Below are 16,065 nucleotides of genomic sequence, written 5' to 3' on the forward strand. Positions count from 1 at the left end.
TGGGGATGCTCTTTGTTAGGGAAAGTAAAGACTTTAATAAGGGAAAAAATGCAAACACTTTAGTGTAGCAAGGGCTTTTTGGCTTTGTTGTGACTGGTCTAGCATAGAAGTGCTGCTGGGGAATGTTTAGGCATCACTTGAAGCTGTTTTAGCTCTTTCTTCTCCATAGGCTGAGCTGGATGCTGTCTCCATCAGCTCACTTCCCTGCATACAGCTTGAAAGGAGTTGTTGTTCTGCACTCCGGTGGGATTGATATCAAGAGATTTATTGCAGTCGTGTAGCTGTTCATATTCAGTCACCTGTTTTCAGTTACTTACAGCTTTTTGGAAAACTCTTTTTAGCTGAATGTTTCCCAGGTTCAGAATCTGCCAGAGGTGAATTTTTTTATAAATACTGAGCAAATATGTTTCAGCCACTTTTTGGCCAGAAGAGCAGTAGAAGAGAGACACTTCTGTTGGGGAGGGGGAAGAGAAGTGATCAAAAGAGAAACATCATAATTGAAATAACTTGAAATATCTATGGTTGAGTACCTTACTTGAGAAGAAATGCCTCAAAGTGAATAGAATAAAATTATTTTTGTTGACTAAGCTATATTCTAGCTGAATGGTAATTTACAGGTTTGATGGGGAAACCAGTGAAGTTTTATAGCCTGTGTTACCCAGGAGGTCAGATAAGACAGTTGTAACAGTCCTTTCTGGCCTTAAAATCTATGAATCTACAAGCCTTTTAAAATTAGATGCTGAGCTCCTGCATGGCACTTTGAGCTGGTTTTGTTCTCAGTTCCTTAGCAGTGCACTAAAGGTATCCAGCTGAGGTAGAAGTGTGGTTTTCCAAAGGCTACTCCCCTAGAGCTATGCAGGGGAAGGTTGTGACAGGCCTTTTAAAGATGGGGAGGAGTTGTTTTGCATCAGAAGAAAGCACGATGTGCCTTTTTTTTATGAAGGCACATGTGTGTTAAACGGCAGGTGAGGCTGGCCTCAGCTTATATCAAGACGGGGGCCCTTTGGAATTTTGTGTTCAAGTGGAAAAGCCTTGAAGAATAAAATGTGTAGTTTTCTCTCTGGCTTTAAGGCACTCAGGAGATTTCTCCAAAAAAAATAGCAGTGTGGCTGGAACCCAAAATTTGGAAATTACTTGATTAATGGTGCTGGAACCACTTAGAACAGGTACTTTACAGCTGTGCCTTGTACTACAATCAAATACTGTTTCTCAAGTAATGCTGTATTGGATTGTACAGCCTTTCTGGCTGAAGCTTAGCTGCACACAACTTGTCACTCCCTGTGCTGCTCTGTGTAACAAGCAGTTAATAAATTTCCTTGTCAACTAATGTAGTGGATGCTGTCTGCTTAAAGGAATATTTAAGTTTTACAGTGTGGGATATCTGATTTTATAGGTGCATTTGAAATTTGTGGATAATTTAGCTTTTTGCTGGACAGAACATGTTCTGAAGTGTCCTATAAGATACCTATGTTGCTGAATAAATAGAAAAGATGTAGTAGACAAATAGAAAAAAAATATTAAAAGGCATAAATTTAATGAGACAAGGACTTGCATGAACAGTGAAGACCAGTGAGGAGATACAAGGACAGTTTAACACAGAAATTGCTATATAAATGGCATATGGGAATCTAGATGGATTTCAGAGAAATGAAGTAGCATTGCAAAATAGCGTGTATTAACTTGTATGTATCACCCAGTATGCACAAGGGGGCAGAGTTAGTTTCACATGTACTCTTACCTCTTGCAAACCATGTCTGCTGGTTATGTAGCTCTCTAACTGTAATATTCCTTGAACCCAGATTTATTTCATATGAACTTCTGACTTTTTACTGCTACTTCTGAGCCTTTCTGATCTATAGATTCTTTTTTAAGTGTTTGCCATTTAAAACACAGCATACCAAAAAGGCTGGAAGGTTTGCTGTTAAAAGAAGGAAGGCTAAATTGCGTATTATTATGTCTTCATCACATGATTTGTGACTTTGCGAGAGGAAAAGCGTTCTGTCCTATCATAAATGAGGAACTGATCCTGGTTAGAATTTATTGTAAGAAAGTTATGATTTATTGTAGGAAAGTCTGTGTGGCTTTAAATATTCTGCTTTTGGAGCTGTAATTCTTGTGTTATCTAGCCAAATCTTCTCTGTCTCTATTGAGATTTTCATAATAAATACACAGAATAAGAATTGATCTCTGGTATGAAAATAAAATACTGTATATTATTAATTTGTGATTACAGTTGCCACATGAAAGTAACCATTACTAACCAGTAGAACAGACAACAGCAGAAGTGTGTTACAAGACTGCAGTATTCCTTTCTGAAATACATGGTCGAATGATTATCAGTAAGGTTGTATATTACAATGCTAATGTTCCTGTGATATTCACTGTTACAAATAAATGGTGTATTTGTTCCCTTTGCTTACAGTGGCATTGCTATAATTTGAAATGATCCTTCCTTTTGCATTGTAGGAGAGAGTTCAGTTTGATACACAGAATTTTGTTACCTTTTTTGTTACATCTCCTGAAGATTTTGTTCTTTAAATTCCTGTGATTGTGTAATCAAAATTAACTACTCTTTGTGTCAGTTCTGAACAGTGGGTTTTTTTAGGATAAGGTTTTAGCCAGAAATTACTAGCTTCCTAAGTATTTTTGAATCTGTGTGCAAACACTTTTGTTATTTTGAGAATATTTCTTGGCCAGAGGATGGCCAGAGTTGAAAAAAACCAAGCAAATGTCTCTTTAGGGTTCATGGGTGACAGTCTCATTTGAGAATTTATGTAATTGAACTTTTTTTTCTTGTGACTTTCAGGCAGAAATTGTCAAGAGGCTGAATGCTATATGTGCACAAGTCATTCCCTTCCTGTCCCAAGAGGTAGGTAGTCATTTGTACTGCTTCTGATCTAAATGATTGCCTCATCATATCACTTACAAAAGTGGGACTTTGTGTTGAGACTATTTCCTTATGAATCTCTTGGCACTTGTAGATTACTTTCCACTGTGCTGTTATCACTGTAACTTCATTATCTTCTTCAAGCCTATTGTAATATCATTTAAATATATTTATGAAATGGAATGTGTTGTAATGTCAAAGCAAAACTACAGTTTAAGTATTTCTCTTTAATGTATGATGTAGTTTATCTTGAAATTATGATTTTGTGGGTCTCAAATAAAAGACAGCTTGCAAAAATGCTAGAAAGGCATAATTTGTGCTACATCCTTGGCAATGAACATTAAAGTTGGGCAGAAACTTCTGTTTTGGTACATGAATAGTGATGTTCAACACAGCAGGCATAGAAACACAGCTTTTATTTTGCCTTTTTTCTCTCTGCATCCCAGATTACTTACTACCTTAAATCTTTCTATGTTTTTGTGTATTTGGGGAATGTAAACAGAAAATTGAAGCTCACTGTGAGCTAATTTCCCTAAGCATTAATTTTCTCCAAATTATGATTTGCTGGTATTATTGTGAGTGCATTGTAGATAATTTAAGAGGCACTGGGATTTGGGGGAGTTGACGGGAGCTAATGAGGGAGCTTCTGAGCAACGGGTGTTTGTGAAGTAAAAAAGAAGTGTGGTTCGTGAAAAGAAACCATAGGTGCATAATGGCTTCCCTTGTCCACCCCTCTGAAGGAAAGGGACTGGAGACTGGGGTCTGTTGGCACAGGTTAGTGTTCATCAATTTAGCACATGGTTTCATTTCAATACAATATGTGAAGCTGTGAAGTCAAAACTGGAAGGTGTATTTTTGTGTATTGCATGTGTAAAACGTCATGCCTGAGAACATGATGTGACTATTTCTCCTGGCTTTTCAGTTGTTACATAAAATGCCAGTGCTTTTCAAGAGAGCTGCTCAGCTGGCTGCAAACAAGAGGCTGTGTGCTCCATGTTGCTGTTCAGTTAATGAGCTTCATGCGTGCCACGTGTGTGTATCTGTGTGTGTTTGAAACGAGAATAATGCCATCAAAACTAGAAGTGTTTGTGAGTGCCACTGTACTCTGCTTACTAAGATGGATTTGTGGAAACTAAATGATATGTAATGTTCTAGCTTGATTGCTGGAGGACCAGAATTCAAGTCCTGCACAGATCTAAAACAAGTAGCTGTTTTGTTCTTTTACTGCTTCAGAGTCTCTATAGGTGTAGTTACACGGTTTTATTTGCTGTGCAGGGATAGCATACCATATATAAACAGCAGGGAAGGATTGAGAAGGGAAACATAAAAAAGCTTTTCATGTGTCTTGACAGTGCAACTGACAGTGACAGTTTCTGTAATGGGCTTAGGAAAATCTTGATGGTTGTTTGACCTCTTCTAGTAAGAATACATAATTAAATCAGTCTATATTGGTATACGCTGATGTGTCAAAAGAGAACTGAGCTTCAGGTTTGAGTATCCTGCTAGTCTTGTTTTCCCTCTAATTTGTGTCTTTAAAAAGTGAATGTCTTAATGGATGTCTCTTTATTTCATCATCTAGATTAATAGAGAATTGAGTTGCAGCATGCTTTTGCTGTTTGTGCATTTTGCATACAGTCTAATTGTGGAATAGTGGCTGAAAAATGTGATCAGGCTCCTTTATATTGTGCCTGAGGGAAAAATGAACAAAATACAGTGGTTGCATGCACTGATGGCAACATTATTGCCTCATAATAGCACCAGGTTAACTTGTCTTACTGCTTGTTAACTTTGTAAGGAATCAATGGCTTGTGATAACTCACTTAGAAGTAAGAAATTTTGGGGAAAATCACTAGAGATCTTGTGAAAAGGATGCATTTATAATACATCACACTACTGTGTACTACTGTCTGCTTTGTTTCAGCAGCAATCCAGTAAAGTATTCAGTAAAGTCTCCAGGTCTCAGTCAGTTTTACTGTGCTGTACATCATCTAAGCATATATTTAAAACAAAGTTTCTAACATGCCTAAATACACAGTCAACTGGTACCATGTTTTTACATTTATTCCAGTTTAGGCAGACTGTAAAATACAGCACCAAGAAATACAAACTTCCCATTTTCATAGGAAAGCGTGATTCTGTGGTCAAGACATGAGATGGACCTCAGGGGTGATGTGTGTTTGATTTCTGCTGTGGCTTTGGGCTTCCTGTGTTGCAACAGTCATTTTGCACCTCTGTGCGATATTGAGATACCAGCGTGCTCAAAGTAGTTCCTATTGCATAAGATAAAAGGGGTGCCTGCAAGGGTCTAGACTGTAGTCACGGAGTTAATTTAGTTTTGATCTGCTGCAGTTGGTATAGATAGTTGAATGTCCCCGTGCTTGAATGACCTAGAGAGTACAGTGCAATTATTTTGTGTCTGTAGCCATAGACAGTGCCTCTGCTAATTTATACTTTTCAACTGAATTTACCAGCTTCAGCAGAGTATGACAGTTTCACAATCCTGTGGCTTTCAAGCTGGGGCTGATTACTGTTTGTGTGGCTGGTTGCAACTGTGGCTATCATTGTGGGCTAAGTGCTGAATGACCTCAAGTGCTGGATAGTGACATTTCTTCAGTGTCTAGAGATACTCATATATCACAGTTACCTTCTTTTGAGCAAATATTGACTGTTTTTATATTCATGAAGCACATGCAAGCTGGCCAGTGTACAGCAGATGCTGTAGTTGGGCCGACTTGGAGCTCAGCATTACTTGCAAAAGCTGCTTGAGGAGCCAGTATCGCTCCCTGTCAACTTACATGCCTCAATGCAAGCATTTTGTAAGGCTGAAGGAAGCTGTAAGAAACCTTGTTGGAAGGTTCACTTTCCCTTCCGACTGCCAGTGAACTAGCTAATAGCAAGCTGGATGCGTTGTTTTTTAACAGGCATCTTCAGTTCCCTGTGCACATTAAGGTGGTCAAATATACTTACTAGTATAATAAAATGCCAAGCACTGGCATGCATACATGTAAACAAACATCAGAAGGATGTCTTCTCTTTTCAAACATTTTAATATCAGTTGAAGGTTTTCCTTGTAAGAGATTGGTGTGGGCCATAATATGCTTGCTCTTCTTTGTGCATACTTTCCCTAGAGGTGTTTCTAAAGCCCAGTAAATTTGAATGAGGAGGGTGACATCCATTATATAGAAGGCAGACCAGGAGTTCTTGCATACTGATCAGAAGGAAGTAGCTTTTGGTCTGAGATGTGAGGTTGAGAAAACAGAATTATTTGCCTCCATCTTAGACTTGCCCCAGACTAGAGCTAAACAGCAAGGAAACAAGGAAACTCTCAGAGATCTGTAATCCTTCTGGCAAGGAATGCATCTCATTAGCAATTTATGCATATATTACTAATCATGTTCTTACATTTTTCTAAAGTAGTTACTATATCTTGTCTGAGTTACGGTGCCTGTGTGCAGTGACCCAACTTGTCCCTTCTAGCTTTTACAGTGTGTGCTGTACTCCATGGTAAATGTGTATTTGCCCTCCAGTTCTCACTAGCGTTTTTGGCATGACCTTGTCTCATTATGTTGTCTCTAGATAGGGCTTCTAAGAAGGGCAGTGCTGCAGTTCTTAAGCAAGACCTGTACTTCCTCTAAACATATAATAGAACAACAAAATAATGGAAGTAAGGAATAGCAGAGGCTGCTTGCTTCTTTCTTTCAAGCAAATTGTTCAGGGAGTTTTGCTTTGAATGTTGGTGGTAGTCCTGAAGACAGTCTGTAATTAGGGGTTTTTAACACCAGTGTAGTTGTGTTCGTGCCTGGGGGAATTTTGGCCACTCAGTTGCTGTCAGCACAGTGCCCCTGTCATTGGGAGTTGTGGACAGCTCTGACATGGTATAAAAATCCCGAGAATTTTCCACCATGCTGCAGTGCCTGTGCATGAGCCGAGGCTAGGTGACAACTGTGTGGTGAGACAATGTGATGGTGAAAAAGCCTACATACTTCTTGTGGCCTCTGTAGCTGTTGCTACCCACTGTGAGACTTAAAAGAAGTGATTTTCCAGCACAAGGCAAGTGCAGACACACTGCTCATTACAGAAAGCAAAAAGCGGAGAAGAAACAAGAAGTTAGAAAGGAGAAACAGTATTAGTCTGCATGGGGCAGGGTACTGAGCTCATTGCTCTGGCGTGTTAAATGCAGTGCAAAATACTGTTTTCCCACAACTGAAAAAACCCCAGGTCTGTCATTTGCTTGTGTGCACAGAGGAAGGCTAGCATTAAATGTGTGTGAAAGTTGCAACCCTGTGTCTGTATTTGGTTGGGGAAAAAGTAACCCTTTTATGTTGTTGCTGTTTTTACTTGGCTGTAAATCACTATGTGATCACTTGATGGACAGGCCGATGTGTACTGCTTGGTTTTAACATAATGCTGCTTGTTGCTGGTGTACTGGCCCAGGAGGGTGTTCAGGCACATGGCAGGTATTGGAACCATCCATCCTTGGGTACCCATTTGGGCTGGGCCAGCCATCCTGCTCAGCGGGCCCCTGGGCTCCCTGCCCCTCACCTTGATTTTGGGTTGCTGTGGGTCCCTGGACCCAGATGGACTCCTCTACATCTAGAGATTCGCACCCATTCCTGGAGCTGTGGCTGGTAACCTGGAGCCCCCAGTTTCAGAAGGGCTGTGAGCAGACAGCTCTTCAAACCCTGCATGGCCTGTTCAAACCCTTCATGGGCTTTCCTGTGCCTTTTTTCACTCAGGTGTGTGGTTTTTGTCTGTAACTTGAAGTAGCCCTAGGATCACTTGGGTCATACCCCCCATGGGGGATTTGAGAGTTGAGGGGGAGCCTGCTCAGTTGCTGCAATGAGCTGGAAGTGATGGGGAGGCTAATTACAGACCATCTATTTTGAGCCTTTTTCATATGACCCCACTGAAAATTAAATCAATGTTAAAGCAGCTAGCAATAGAAGAGTTTTAATTGTCTCTACTGTACCTAATTTAAGTTCAGTGTTACTAGGCCCTTGGGTTTTCTCCTTTCTGTGAAGTCTTGATCCCAAACCTATTAGTATCAATGAAAGATGGATTGTGTGGCTGCTCCAGCAGAAATCTGAAAGTGAGGTTTTGGTACTCCATGCCTTCACCTTCTCTTCCTCTCGCCTAAGAATGAAATAACATTTTTCCCAAATTCTTCTGAGAGCTATTCTTTATGTGTTTGCTGTAAGGGAACAGAAAACACTCTAGCTCTTTTGGAGTTGACTTATTTTTCAAATCCTGGATGCAAATTGAAGTAATTTCTACAATAATTTTGATAAGCTTAGGCCAGCTTTTGTAGTGCCTTAGAAGTTTTTCTTCTCCTGGGAACAGGATTTAAGTGAATTGGTGTTGGAATAGAGCACTCATATATACAAGAACTTTCTTTACCTCATTGTGAAAAGCATTGCCTGTGAAATGGTAAGAAAGAAGACTATAAACTTCACAGTAAATGCTTCTATTAAAAAGTACATCTTTTAAAAACTCTTCTTTGTTCTTCTGGGGTTTTTATAATGACTTGATGAAAAATTCTGTGACCCATTTTTGGTGTGAATGACCTCCTCCAGAAAATAGTGCTGTAATTTTTATAATCACCCTGTTGACATGAGAGTCATAGGTCACCAGATTTTCAGCTATATAATCGATGAAAACTGTACCTGTTCTTAACAAGTGATGACCTGGAGCTGATAACACATTGCCAGGAACTTGGTGCTTGAATATTATAATTTTCTTTTTTTCTGGTATCTGTGGTAGAGATACACTGGATTTTTAATTTTTTCTTCTTAAATACCAATAATATGTTTACTCATGTTCAACCTGCTTTTTAGTCTTTACATTGTCTTCTCGTAAGTGGCAGATTGGATTTATATTGGCACTGTAGTTTTACGAAACTCTAAATGGGACTGCTGTGATTCTGTTTGCAGCTACAAAGTAGCAGTATTCTACTTGGTCTCTAGTAATTTCCTTCATGTAATTGTTCTTTGCTTAAAAAAACCCCCAAAAACTATTTTCTTCCTTCCAGGAGTTTTTCTGAATTACCACCTTCATTCTTTGCATTTATCTGTTCTTCATAATCAGAATTTCTTACAGTGTCCCTGTTTAGGAATGGCACTCCCCAGTTTAGTGTTTCCACTAAAAAGAAAACCATGCAGCCACTTCCCCCACCACCTTCCTCTTCGGGAGAAAAATGGCAGAGATTATGGGTTGAGATAAGAACAATTTACTGGAACGAGATAAGAAAACAGACAGTAACAGCAACAATGCTAATAACAAAAACGTACAAGGGGAGACTGATTTTCCAAGCAAAATTGTTCACCAAGCCTAGGGCCAACAACCAATGAAAGACAGACCCTCCAGCTACCATGCTTTCCGGGACCAAAAGCTATTTCTTCCACAACGCCCAAGAGTCCCTCAGTCGTGCCCTGAAGCAATGAGGTGAGGTGTTATAAAATAGCCCAGACACACCTACACCTCATGGCTGCTGTGTAAAAATTAACTCTGTACTGGCCAAAACCGGGACATACTGTTATGGATGGATTTTTAGGTTTGTTTATCCTTGCCCTGAGAGCTTTTATGCAAGAGGGCTTGTAAGCGAAAATACCATTTTTGTTTGTGTGTTGCACTGAGAATTGTGAAATCTGAGTCTGCCAAGCAGCACCTTTTTTTACAGGCCCCCCACACAGTGGGGTTTAGGGTGCTCCCATTGGGGAGTCTGGATGCTCTTCACCTCACTCTTTTGTTGGAGGCGGTCTTGAGGATTTGGGTCCTCATTTTATGCAACTTCTTACTTCTGATAAGGATGCACAGGAGGAGTTGCTGTACAGGATGGTCTGTACCTTGGCTCCATTCTGCCCATATGCACAGCCATGGAAGGGCTAACTTGAATCTTTAAAGGGACCTTCTCAACCTTTTCCTTAAACTTTGTGCCAAAAAACATCTAGATGTTGGTTTCGATACAAAACTGATGTTTCATTGTTACAGTTTTAGCACCTCTCCAGATCAAGACCTCCTTCCTTTCTCTGTTCGACCTGTAGCTGTAAATCAAAGATGTCTCACTCTCAGTGCAGATCACACAACCTACTTGCAGTTCTCTATGACCCTTCCTTGCACCTATTTGTTCTGTGTCATCCTGATTGTATGAGGTTGCCTGTGAAGATTAATTTGCCTCTGGTGGAGGTCTGAACAGGCATGAATCTGGTTGCAAGATGAGAACCTTATTTTGTTTGTAGTTGATGTTTTCAAATAAATACCAGTCAGTTTTCAACATACAGTAATTTTGAATTTACTGCAGCAATACAGTATCATTCAAACTGAGATAATACAACCACTGGAGCTTGTAAACTGTGTTGTTAATTATACCATGTGTTTTTGATGGACTTTTTAAAGCTATTAAAATTTACATGTTGGGGATTGAAATAATTAGTTCTTTTTCACGTGTTTGACAGATTTGTGAATGTCATTTTAAATTTCTTTCTCATGGTTGAGCTGCTTTGAAATGTACCTAGGAGGGGAATCTGTATATTCTTCAGTGATGTGGGTGCCATGTGCTTGTTGAAAATATATACATTTCTTTTCAGAATACTGGGTGGGGTTTATTCATAAAGTTTCCATGGTTGTAAGGAAAGTGGCTTACATTTGAAGATGGTATTTAAGTTCGAAAGCACATTGTGCTGATGAGCATTTTCCCATTTAGTCAGGTTGTAAAAGAGCTCTTCGGGAAGCAGAGGTGTAATTCCTAGCATGTAATGGCATAAAAATAAAAATCCTCCTCTTGCTTATATATTTTTGCAGATCAACACACAATGTGACTGTCTATTAGAGAATACTTATTTAGATCCTGCATGTGTTAGAAAAGCAAATAAAAACAATAAAAGAAAGAAACTGTGCTTAAGAATTTAGAAACAAATAATTTTATTCTGTTTCTGATCTTCATTTATAGCACCAGCAACAAGTGGTGCAGGCTGTGGAGCGTGCCAAACAAGTGACCATGGCAGAACTGAACGCAATCATTGGGGTATGTGGTCTTTCCATTTTAGCCCTGGTAGTGTTTGTAAATACCTTTTCTTTTTCTTTCTCTCTTGCATGAGCTCATTTCCGTCAGGTGGGCAAAAGTTGTGGGCAGTGGTGAAGTTCAGTAGCTTGATCTTCATAAAAGCTGGTTACTACCTGAAGACTTGCTTGCACTGTGCCAAGAAGACTAATGGGGTAATTAAGTCTGTGTTGTATCTATTCCCCAAAGCAGGTTCTGTATTTGTTTTTCTTTTTTTTTTTTTAATGTTCTATTTGAGGAACATTGTTTCTTTTGCATACCACCTGCCAGTCTGCTTGTGCAGCCACGGTAACAGGTAGCCTTGATATGATACACTGTTTTTCCCATCCCTGCTGCCCACATATTTTTCTGTGTGTTGGTTCAAGACTCTGAATATTCATCACACTTTTTGTTTTTACATTAAAAATAGCTGTTACTTTAAAAAAACAAAAAACCCCACCCAACCAACCAACTGAAACACCCCCACCAAAACCAAAAAACCCAAACATACAACCAAAATCGACAGCGGAACTACTTATCGTCACTGTGCTTATAGGTGTCCTGCTCTTAGTCATCTAAAAATACAGGTGCGTGGAGCCCCTCTTGTAAAACCTTTACTGCCAGTGGTATTAGCCCAGTACAGAGATTTTATAGGTGTGGGCAGCCGACAGTGTTTATATTTTACAACTGGAGAAGACAGGCATAACAACGAAACAAATGGCTGTTCAGACTACATAAAAAAAAGGTGAGAAGTCATAGCTTAATAACACATTATTCTCTTGTATAATTATGCAGCTGGAGCAAGCAGTTGTTTAAGTTATTCTAATGAAGACACTACAACTGTACTTCCTATCTTTTACGTCCTCCCAAATGCTTTTTCTTCTGTGTATAGATTATACATAAAAGTATTTTCCTTTTTTTTATTCAGTGTATCAAACACACTTTGAAATGCTAATTATTCCATTTACTTTCATTAAAATTCAAATTGCTGAATGAAGATGTGGATAAGGGTCGCTGAATAATCAATCTGAAGTGATGATATTGCTTCAATTATGCCTGTGTCTTTTAACAAGGAAATCAGGACTTTCTGATCATTTCTGACACTGGTTTAGAGCAGCGGTCTGATTGTAGCTTGTTTTTAATAGGCTGTTTCTAACTCTGTTTTGTATACCTCTGACCACAAGAAAGCACTGGCAGTCAATTAGAAATTATAAATGAAAAAGAGTAACCTTTATTTCCTCTGAAGTGCCCGTTAGAAAGAAGGAGGTGAATCAGAGCGCGTCGTGTAGAATCATGAATAACATTTGTTGTATGTCTTTTACGCTCCAGTGGGGAGAGTGGGAAATGAATAATTTCCCAATTAGTTTTCATTACCTAACCAAAAATATTGCCTTCTATTAACATTCTTTGCATAAAGTAAGTAGCTAAAGGTTGGCTTCTTTGTTAAAGAAGCTTTTATATGTGTGTGTTGCATGTGCATTTGTAGCATGTGTTTATAGTTGCATGTATGGTTTTGTGTATACGTGCACACACACATCCTTCTCAGTCTACCTGTGCACATTTTTGCCATTCACCTTTGTTTGGATTAGAGAGACTGCAAAAAGCAATTTGATTTCTACTAAAGAAAGCAAATGTGAAGTGTGTGATGTTAAAGATACTGACTATCGCACTCATCATTTAAGTTTATCCTGCTTTCATGAACCACTAAACCACGCAGAATAAAAACAAACAGATGAGACACTTGTCTGGGAGCCTGGCAGTAATTCTGTTGGTCTTCCCCCACCTGACAGAAGTAAATTTTCTTTTCTCTTCCTGTCTGAGTTTGTCTTTTCATGTCAGCTGAAATTCTATTGTCTCAAACTTCTCTAAACTATCAGACTTTTGGGTTTGTGCATTAAAGTTGCCCAGCCCTTGCCTCCCTGACAAGTCTGATTTTTACCTTGCTCTACTGCCTTTTTTCTCTCAGCTGTTTCATGTTGACTTAGGAAATAGTGTGTTTCTCTTTAATTTTAGAGAAACAGGAGCAATACGGACTGAAATTGGGTCTTCATTAGGTTTAAAGAGAAGTAATCTCATGCAATCTTTCAGAGATTAATTTTTTAAAAATGGAATAAAAAGGAATGCAAGCTATCTAATAAGCTTAAGATCATGTTGTAAGAATATCCACAACAATGTTACGTCCGCACTTAGAGAGATTTAGAGTCTGAAAATGTAGTGTGGGGCTAGAAAAGGCTTATCATACTTTCTAAAGTGAATACTGATAAAAAAAAGAACATAATTGGAAATCCTGATTATGTTATCTTACATTATTTTTCTGTTTGGTAAGTCTGACAGGGTTTGTGTTCTTTTAACCCTGTGGTATTTTAAAAACTTCCAATGTTTGTTTAACCCATTGAACTATGTATCAGACAAAACCAGAAGCAGTATTTTGAGTTTTGGAAATAAAACTGCAGCTTAAGTTTTCTCTGTGTTTTGTGGGCATTCTGTTCGGTTCAATTCACTCATGCTAAACTCCCTTGGTTCGAACAGAGCTACTCTGGGTTTGATTTAAAAGTGCATGCTACCAGAATGGAGTGTGGCACAAGAAAAGAATTGAAGGTGCACAGATCCTATCTCTCTTTGTGTTTCACATGTATATATTTTTGTATGAATGTGCTCTGATTTAATGGAATCTGATGAAGCACCTTTTAACTTTGCAATATTATTCTATCTTCATTGGTAAATGAACCAAATCACTGATCCGTGCAGTTTAAATGCAAAATACTGAAGTGAGCCCAGAACCCAGAGAGACTGCCTGTTCTCCTGACAATAAACTAGTTATGTTTAATGGAATGAAACACAGTTATAATGACTTCTTTCACAGGTCATGTTCAGTTTAAAACTGTTGATGGGCTCAAACAATCATTTATCATCTTCTGGAGAGATGCAGTGAGAAAAACTAAACCAAAACTGGGTATAACATAAGCATGCCGCAGGAGGACTGTAAATCTGCAGGCATTCAGACTCTCTGATGTTTGCCATGGACAGTGTGGTGCAGCATTCTTGCTCAGGGCAATCTGTAGTGCACATCCGGAGCTGCTTTCCAGGTTGGGTGTTCCAGGATGAGCAGTGTGATATATCTGGTTGATCTTGTCATGTGTCGTGCTGCCGTGTTTTTGCATTAGAATCTGCAAGATCGCACTGTTGGAACAGTATTCAAATTGCAGCCTTAAATCAGTAATATAATCTAATTAGGAATGATGTTTTCATTTCCTGTATTAATAAATTGAGTTGTCTAACTTTCTTAAAATGTTGGGGTTTGTTTTCTTTAATCCATTATACTATACAATTGGAACATGCTGTGTGAGTGTGGTTACATTTTAATAAGGGAACCAAGGAAGTAACTTGTAATATTTTAAGAATTTTATCTGTTTAAAATAGTCATTTTTCTACTACAGTTGGGTAGTAAGGCAGAAATGAAGGCCTGTGTGGCTGCTTATCACATGGAGAGAGATAAATGTACCAAAAACTTAAGAATGGGTATGTGATGGTGTTCAAAGAAAATGCAGTTTAGCACGAGAAATGCTGAACCTCAATTTTTAGCAGTGACATTTTAATGATAGGAAGTCTGCAAAATTATTTGCCATCAATTGTGAAGGCAATAACAAGCCTTGGTGGTTTTTCACACCCTCTGTGTTAAGTGCTTTCAGAATGACAGCGTAAACTGTGTTGGAGAACTCCAAGGAAGTAAAACTGATTAAAATGTTCATGCTTGAATGGTGCTGATGGAATAGTTCATTTGGACTTTCTCTACCTCCTGCAGCTCAAGCTGAAATATTAAAATTCAGTGAATTTAAATCTCTCTCCCCTCAGCTCAGGAAAAAAACATTACATTTTAATAGGTTTTAAACTCATAATTCATTGGTTTGGAGCAGCACTATTAAATCTATTTAAATATTACTTGTATTACTAAGGAAATGATTGAAATAATTCTTTTTCTTTACCATTCTATGCATCTGAGTGAAAAAAGAATGGCTTTGGTTTAATTTTTAAGCATTTTGTTTTATTATGCCACCTTTATTATCTTCTTTAAAAGTAAGCAAATGGCAGTTACTGGAAGAAAGGACTCCTTCTGTCTTGTCACATATAATTACTGTGCCAAAATGTTCCTTCTTAAATGCACCGTTTGTCACAATTTCTACCCTGTGTTTGAGGCCAAGGTGCTTGTTTGACCCCTCTCAAAAGGTCCATAATTTTTGTTTGCTTTCAAGAGAGTGATTGTTTTACAGCTGTGGAGAACAACAGCTGTTTAGGAAATAGGCATGGAAGCTTTTGAAAGCAGTGTGGTGCAGATAAGTACACACAACTTGAAATAAGAATTGGCGTCAGTGCCTGCCATCATTGCCATGGTCCCTTGTTCAGGGCTGCAGATGCCAAATGCTGCTTAACGTGCAGAGGCATCTCCTGCTTCTCTCAGATTGTTTCTGGCTCCTGTGTGTACGGGTGCTGTGAGAAAGAGTGAGGGTTTTCTACTTGAACCAATACACACAGTTTGTATGGAAAAGTCGTTCCTGGCCAGTGTGTGCATTCAGAAATGGTACTGTCAGTTAGAACAGGTGTGTTGTAGCACGGGGACAACAGTCACTTGTCTCTCTAGCCCTTCTGTATTGCTCATTCAAAGGTGTGTTAAGCAGTGGTTGAAGCTTTAATTCTGTAAAACAAGTTGGTAGTCTGCTGTATATTGTACACAGGTTGTTAAAGTGGGAAGGTGACAGCATAGGCTGATTTAATAGCTATGTGCTTCAAGTTGTGTTTATTTGTGTACCCTAAAGAAATGTTGAAATTCATTGCTCCCCATTTAATTATTCTTGTTTGCTGATTTTATACTGAGTGGTGATACGGTCCTGCGAATATTTTGCCTAGTGCCTGAAATGATTTATAGAAGGAATTGTTGATATAGAAGGCTTATGGGTGAGCACTTTTGATTTTCAGTTATTCACCTTAAGTCTGGCTAAGTTAAAGACATCCTGTTTTTTGGTTGAAAAGATCTGTTTTAGAGGAATTTGTCATCTTGTTCCCTTATTCCCATATGCCAGCTTCAAGAGAGAGCCTTGAAGGTGAGGCCTAATTTAAATAAATCTCTTCAGTATGCAGCATCATCTTC

At 38.7% G+C, this 16,065-nt stretch overlaps 1 protein-coding gene across 3 annotated transcripts in view; it reads left to right on the top strand.

The window, feature by feature from the left end:
• LOC138103196 (transducin-like enhancer protein 4) overlaps positions 1–16,065 on the top strand; it is a 98,264-nt gene that overhangs the window by 27,634 nt on the left and 54,565 nt on the right. For all 3 annotated transcript variants that reach the window (XM_069001302.1, XM_069001300.1, XM_069001301.1), the window contains exons 5-6: positions 2,807–2,869; positions 10,833–10,907. In XM_069001302.1, the coding sequence (XP_068857403.1) occupies positions 2,807–2,869; positions 10,833–10,907 (138 nt within the window). The remainder of the gene's footprint in view (positions 1–2,806; positions 2,870–10,832; positions 10,908–16,065) is intronic.

Source organism: Aphelocoma coerulescens (genome assembly GCF_041296385.1).
Source record: "Aphelocoma coerulescens isolate FSJ_1873_10779 chromosome Z unlocalized genomic scaffold, UR_Acoe_1.0 ChrZ, whole genome shotgun sequence".
Lineage (NCBI taxonomy): Eukaryota > Metazoa > Chordata > Aves > Passeriformes > Corvidae > Aphelocoma > Aphelocoma coerulescens.